Source organism: Lolium rigidum, chromosome 4 (assembly GCF_022539505.1).
Source record: "Lolium rigidum isolate FL_2022 chromosome 4, APGP_CSIRO_Lrig_0.1, whole genome shotgun sequence".
NCBI classification, from domain to species: Eukaryota; Viridiplantae; Streptophyta; class Magnoliopsida; order Poales; family Poaceae; genus Lolium; species Lolium rigidum.
In genome coordinates this window covers 194856363-194863740 of record NC_061511.1, presented here as the reverse complement: position 1 = coordinate 194863740, position 7378 = coordinate 194856363, and the positions used below count along the sequence as shown (strand labels likewise).

General features: G+C 43.6%; 1 protein-coding gene across 4 annotated transcripts; it reads right to left on the bottom strand.

Moving 5' to 3' along the window:
- Positions 1-1801: 1801 nt before the first annotated feature.
- Positions 1802-7378, bottom strand: LOC124706784 (probable inactive receptor kinase At5g58300). 4 transcript variants are annotated; one of them, XM_047238456.1, is made up of 3 exons: positions 7277-7378; positions 3806-5168; positions 1802-2649 (listed from the first exon to the last, which is right to left on the bottom strand). In XM_047238456.1, exons 2-3 carry the CDS (start codon positions 5100-5102, stop codon positions 2015-2017), a joined length of 1932 nt encoding a protein of 643 aa, XP_047094412.1. In that variant the 5' UTR covers positions 5103-5168; positions 7277-7378; the 3' UTR covers positions 1802-2014. The 4 variants fall into 4 exon arrangements, with proteins under 4 accessions (XP_047094412.1, XP_047094413.1, XP_047094414.1 ...); XM_047238457.1 differs by lacking the exon at positions 7277-7378 and adding an exon at positions 5887-5976; XM_047238458.1 differs by lacking the exon at positions 7277-7378 and adding an exon at positions 5900-5955.

Below are 7378 nucleotides of genomic sequence, written 5' to 3'. Positions count from 1 at the left end.
TTGTTGATGCCTACAAACTCTTCTTCACATAGTCCGCTGAATAAAGCATCAATGCCATAGAATCCCGGTGCTTGTCTTTCTTCTTTGTTTCAGTTGTGGCACCTTCTAGAATATTGGTACCTTCTTCGGTGACTCTCCATATGTCTGCATCTATTTCATTAAGGTGCATCCTCATCTTGGACCTCCAGCAGGCATATTTTTACCATAAAAATTTGGTCTACTCGAATGACTCCTAGAGTTTCATAGAGTTGACATATATTATACTTTCTTGGTGGTTAAACCAAATCAATAGCTAGGCTCTTATACCAATTGAAAGACTGAGTTGCCACGAGTAGACACGGATAGATAGGATTTTATAAAATATTCCCAGTTTAAAGGAATAAACAAATGCTTTAAGTAAATTACTGAGTAGTTTGATTCCCACAGTTCAAGATTATGAAGCGACAAAATATATCCAAAGATAAATAGAGCAAATTTCAAGCTTCAGAAAACAGATAAACATAACAATATTAACTTAAGCTTCCCTAACAGTTCATGTAGATAAAGCAAGCAAGTATAGCAGATGAACATGAACAAAAATGAATTCTAAAGAGAGGAAGCGAAGACACCAGTTTGATTCCCACAGTTCAAGTTGTTGGCCTAGCTAGATCTGCATCTTTGTTTGGAGAGGCTATGCGCTGCATTGGTTCAAGCTTCACGAAGCATTGAGCACATTGGATGCTCAAACAAATGTCGCCTAACCATTTACGAGATTCCAAATCTCCACAAGTAACTAGCAGATCTTCTTTTTTTTTTGCTAGAGCGTGATCTTGTTTTATGCTCAACCAAACTCAACATTTTCTCTCTAGAGTGGGATATGAGTGAAATTCCATGACTAGAAGTGCCACCGCCCTACCAAATTCCATGTGAATGGAAAGATAGCTTACTTTCACATAAGTGGGCTAAATCCAAGATCAGTTCAACAAATTTAGTGGGTGCCATGTTCAAATTTTGCTAGGCTACAAACTTATCGATATAGCTAGGCCACAATTCATGCAACATCATCAAGCTTGTTGCAAGAATCCTTGACCAAAATGATGAGCATGAAGATATGAAGAATGTGTTAGAGTGGGAAGAGAGGGGAGTTGAAGGTGCAAAATAAATATGAATGCTTCGCGAGCTTGGTGGGGATACAAGCCAAGAAGGTGGCTATGGCTAAAAACATGATGGCCATTGAGGTGGAAAAGCTTAGGACTGCCCGATCTTTTGAGAGGATTTTTTGCCTTTCACTGTAGGCAGTTATAGGTTAGGTCTGATCGACCTCCGAGCGGAATAGTATATGTGCATTCTGGAGTGTAGATCAGACAAAGAACACTTCCTTTACGTGCAACTTCCATTCTCTTCACCAATCTGAAACAAGGTAGGCATGCAACTTGGACAGCGATATTCTGTCCTAAAATTCTGCTATCGTTAGGTTAGGTCAACTTTTCTTTGTTCTGACCCGGCAAGTTCGTACATGCAACGCTACTGTTTGACCCGTATGGAATCCGTTGAGAGGGTCAGCCAAGATGTGGACGTCTTGGTCAGTTCCCTTCAGGAAACTAACTTCGTCAAGAAAGGCAGCAGCATCCAACTTGACTTGATTTGCAAAATCAGCAATCAGCAAGCCACTGTCATCAGCTATTCTTGCTTTCTTTTTTCTTGTCTAAACACCATCATATTAATAAGAAAAAAACAAATAACAGAACAGACCAATACCAGGGCAAGCATATATAGTTTGAGAAAATCTCAGTCACATGGAAGTGGCAGGCCATAATGCCCATTCAGTGAATCAGCATCAATCATACACTAAACAGTCACCACAACACCCTACGATGATCAGCTGAGCTACTGAGAATCTGAGATGATGGAACTAAGTGAAATAAATTTACTGAAAGAATGATTAGAAACACCCGGAGAAGGTTCAGTAAAGAAATGAAACTATGAACTCAATTTGCAGCATGAGAGACGCTGTCAGTATCAGACCTATTTTGGCTCAAGTGATTTGGATGTGTTCCTCCCTCGGCTTGTCTTCAGGAGAGGTTCTAGTTGTTGTCCCAGAGCCGGAGCTCCGGATCTCCTCGATCCTCCTCACCACATCCTCCATCCGAGGCCGCTGGTCAGGAGGAATGGCGACGCACGCCATTCCAACCTGGAGCAGCTGCACCATCTCATCCTCGGTGTTTGGGTGCCTCAGCAGGTCCACGTCGAAGACCTCCGAGGTCCATTCTTCCCGGACCACAGATTGCACCCACCTTGGGAGGTGCTCGATGGAGTCATCACGTCCTGGGGATCTGAGGGGGGCTTTTCCTGTCAGCATCTCGAGTAGCAGCACGCCAAAGCTGTAGACATCGGATTTCTGCGTTGGTTTCTTGCCCTCGAGGACCTCCGGTGCACGGTACCCGATCAGCCGTGGGTGAACGTGAGGGGTGGCCATGAGCTGCGCGAGGCCAAAGTCGGAGACGCAGGCGCTGAGCTCTTGCGAGAGAAGGATGTTGTTCGACTTGATGTTGCCGTGGATGAACTTGCCTCCTCCTTCGGTGTGAAGATGAGCGATCGCACGAGCGGCGCCAAGAGATATCCTTACTCTCGTCTCCCAGTCCAGTGGTGCTCTTCCAGCAGATTTATTCCCTGTGTATTTACAACCAATGGTAAGTCTGTGATCATGTAATTACGTTTTAATACATATGCACATAATGGAAAATAGCGCACGGTGGTACATCAAGATGACAAATTAACTAGATGCAGGTGGAAAGGAAGAAAAGAAGACCATGGAAATGGTATAAACTACGAGAACCACCTATTGCTGGGATGTAGAATTGTGGGGCATATAACTTCACCCACCAGGCCACCAGGGTACAAATCCTGTGCGTGTGGTGGTGTGTGTTTGTTCGTGCGTTAAGGCACACCAGTGCCTCCTTGCCAACTGATATATTCTTGATTCCTCTAAAAGCCAATGCCTTAAAAAAACACCACCAATTCTTTTCCACGCATTTCAACACACAGAGAACGACAGTAGCTCAAAAGACTAAGAATTATAGCTACAGAACTACAAAAGTAATTCCCTCAGAATATTCTCAAAACTCCAGAAAAGAAGTAGAAAACCTAAAATAAACCAATAAGTCAGTGAGGGAACTTGTTGACATCAGCTTGCACAGCCTTAATCCATCTTCCATTTTCCTTCAGCACGATAATGGCAAAGGGTCGAAAAGCAGTGCATAAGGAACTTATAGTTGCAATGTTGTACATCTTTTAGCTATCTAATTCAGAATAACCAGCTCGTGATTTCATATAACTAAGTATTTGTCTTCATCCCTCAGTTCAAGATTTGGAAAGAGATAACATAAAGGCAACCACACTGTTCATATTGTCAGAGTGCATCTGCACAATTTTGGTGTATATTTTTTTGTTTCCAGTTCGTACTAAATGACGGATACTTATTATGGATCGGAAGGACTAGATTATATTGCGCAGACTGCAGATTTCTACTTGGTCAGGATCGATCTCACAGTGCTATATCTTTAAAGCCATTTTCTACCATATAGTTACATGTACTGGTCATCTATGGAAGTGTTGAAGCACCCCTATTTTTTCTTTGAATATTTTGTTTCTTGCTCATGTGGTATTTAGTCATCTATATTCACCGCTAGGATCAGCTATATCTTCAACTTAAACAAACAAACTCAAGGCTCAACACAGGTTTCATACAGGTAATGAAATGCTTAATGTTGCGGAAAAAATGAAATGCTTAGTGGTTCAAATAGAAGACTTGGAATAAAGAGCATACCATGCAAAGCAGCTGAAAGGCTACCCGGTGGAACATAGTCATAAACCAAGAGCTTCTCGTCCTTGGAGTAATAGAAAGCACGCAAGGGAACAACACCCTGGTGGTGCTGGCCAAGCCTATCAATTATCTCCATTTGCTGTTCGAATTCCTTCTTTCCTGCCACCACTTCCTTTAGTCTCTTCACAACCACTGTTGTGCCATCCTCAAGAACGGCTTTGTAGGTCGTACCGTGACTTCCTTTTCCAAGGACTTCAGCTGAAGCCCTCAACAGATCCTCCAAGTCAAAATTATACGAACAGCCCTCAAAGAAAACTAATTTGTTCCTCTCTGCTTCTTGAACACCACTGCTGTATTCTTGCTTGGATTTTTCTGCTCTTCCACCCGCAACACCCTTTCCTTTGGATGAAGATGAACCTGTGCCAAGTTCCCCACCTCTCTTTCTCTTGAAGATGCATATGAAGAGTATGATAATCAAAATCAGCAATACTACCCCTCCTCCAGCAATTAGTGCGATTATGATAATACTGTGATGCTTTCTCCAAAGCCCTTTCCAAAAGCCTTCTTTGCTGCCCTGGGGAGATGGTGCATTTGGAGAAGGAGAAGGTGTTCTTGGACATGGTTCCAAGGGAAACCCACATAGAAAAGCATTCCCCAAGAAAGAATTGGCTGGAAACTTCTGCAGAGAAAGCGGTATGGCCCCACTAAAGTTATTGTTGCTCAAATTCAAATATTTCAGATTGGGGAGGTGAAGATCAGGGATGGGCCCAGAAAGAGAGTTGTTCTGGAGAGACAACCCAGTAAGTTGAGTGATATTTTGCACTTTCAACGGTATTTCACCAACAAATGAGTTGTACGACAGGTCGAGGAATGCTAGATTTGAAGACAGGGAAGTCGGTATTATTCCTGACAAGTTATTGTGCTGAAGGTAAAGAGAGTGCAGAGAAGGAATGGACGGTACATCAGGGGGGAGGCCAACAGTAAGACGATTAGATCGAAGGCTCAACACCTCCAAGGCATCAAGCTTGCCAAGTATGTTCGTGGGCATAGGACCAAATAGTCCTATTGCAGGTAGCCGCAGCATACGCACACGCTTCCCATCTGGTGTGCATGTAACCCCAACCCAAGATCTGCAGACCTGGGTTGTGAGGGTCCAGTTGATCTTTCTTGCATGAGGCAGAGATGCGGCAAACGCAAGAAGGGCTTGTTTGTCGGAGTTCAGATCAGCACCATTGGCACAAGGAGGGTGTGGAAAGAACAGTGAAGCCGAAAGAAAAGCTATGAGCACAAGATGTTGCATTGTTAGGATGGCTAGAAGAACAAGGAGAACCAGAATTATAATCTGAGGGTCATCAATGCTTCACTCCTGCACAAAAAAGGAAAACCAAGTCAAGAGTAAGTGGGAGTGGTTCATAACATGCAGAGTCAGAATTATATACAGTTATAAGTGGAAAAATACACCTAAGTGCAAGAAATTTTGGACATAAAAATGAACTGATGAAGCACATGAGTTTTGTAATCTAGATACAGTTGCTTCGTGATTAAGCAATCAACTAAACTAATTTCTTGACAGACCTTGAGAAAAGGCAAAGAGAAGAGAAATACCCTTTCCTTCTGTCATTGCAATGTCTTTATGAAGGACCAATAATGTAGAACTACCGAGAGGGCTATGCAACAGGATGAAAGAAAAATGCTATTATCCATTAACAGCTTACAAGAATCATTTTCACCGATGTTTGGAATACAAGGTCTGGTTTTGGAAACTGTAATGTCAGATTCCTGGTCCTGCCAGAGAATAGAAATTTTGATGGCCACAAAGGAGCCTATTGTGAGATCAATAGGATCTGCTATTGGCCCCGGCTTCTAATAGCAAGGAGATCACTCTACGTAAACAGTAAAAGTGTAGCTTTTTATTCAATAATACCAACAGCTCTTAAGAAGGAACCTACATATCTCTCAGTATTTGAAATACCAACAGCTTTAGACACTTTGCATCATAAGTGTTCCTCGTTAGTGACATCTAACAGCTATCATTATTGGAGTAAAACATACTATAATTCATAAGAAAAATGACAAAGTGCTACCACTGGTCGATACGTTCAGGTGGCCATCAGGTTTCTCAACCGCTACACACCAACCTCCCCTTGCAAAGGAACATTACAACGAATGCCATTCTTGTCTTCTCTTTAGACTAAACCAATTTAAAGCCCCACCCTCCAAATTCATCATTGCAGGTTTATCTTGAGTTTTTTATTTTCGAGATGGGGCCGGTGTGGTCATGTGCTACACAAAACGAAACACACATATCTTTTGATAAAGCAGTATCAGCACACTTTAGCCTTTTTCCCGCAGAGGACACCTCAGTTTCCTTAACGCCTAAACAAGGCCGCTTTGGACATAACAGGAAAAAAAAGGACACGGGGATAGTGACAAGGCGGCGTTCCAATAGGACTTGCCATTGATAAAGGAAAAGCACAGCACAGCGCATTCGTGAGATCCTTCGCGCTCACTGGTGTAATGTAACATGCACAAAAGCAGCACCGGAGATCAGAGGACGTACTAACACGAAGGCTCCATTACTGCGAGTAATGGAGTTGTCTTCAGAAGGACCGAGCGCTTTGAATGAATAAAAAAGCGGTAGCACCAAACCAAAGAGTCCATCCAGCGCGTAAAGCAGGTGGTCTCAGATGCAAGACACCAAGGGGAAGACGAGAGGAAGAAAAATACTGCTATGATGGTGTTTGGAGGGCATCGTCGTGGGGGCTCTCTGCTCGTTTAGTGGACGTATGTGATCATGGGCAGCACGGCACACACCCTGGCATGACGCTAGAGCAGGGCATCTCAGGCTTCGCGCCATGGGACAAATGTGCACGGCGAGAGCTATCGCTCTCTGCGCACTACATACAAATACAACAGTTTGCGGCAGTAGAAATGCAGTGCGGTACCCTGTGATTCTAAAAAAAAAAATGCAGTGCGGTACTTTTCTCGCAACAGTGAGATCGCAATTCGTAAGAGTCCACGCTTTCATGTTCCCCTAGAGGCTAGAGCATCAAGATTGGGGATCGGACGGGTAAATGTAAGTTTGCTGCTTGCAGCCACATGGCCGGTCTGCTCACTTGCATTTTCGCTGTTCTGCTGCCTATTTTGCAGCTCCAGGTTTACGGTTACAGGTGCAGCGATGGTCAGTGAAAGGGATAAAGATTACGGAATCTAGAAATTGAAGCTACTAAATGGCCTCAATGAATGGCGGTATACTACACACTGGAGGGCGTTTAAGTCCGCAAATTAACACTTTGTATACGCATACATTATATTTTTTATTTTCATTTTTTAAGAACAACAATAAGTGCGCAGAAAAAGACCGACCAGCAGCAGCCATAGTATTTCACGAAGGACATCGTGCGTGCGATTGACAGCAACAGAAAGAAACGAGAGGAACGAACTGCATTGTACTCGAGCACGAAATTTCCATACCTCGGGAAAGAAAATCGGCCCCACATCCCAGCCTTGCTGCAGCCAGAGCCGAGCTCCGCCCGCGCCATGCTCCCTCCCCGCGAGCAAGAAGAGAACGCCCGG

Bases quoted from the DNA above. Each gene is read 5' to 3' on its own strand.
- LOC124706784 (XM_047238456.1), bottom strand. From the start codon at position 5,102: ATGCAACATCTTGTGCTCATAGCTTTTCTTTCGGCTTCACTGTTCTTT. The intron at 2,650-3,805 runs GTATGCTCTTTA...GTAAATACACAG, and splicing joins CCTTTCAGCTGCTTTGCATG to GGAATAAATCTGCTGGAAGA.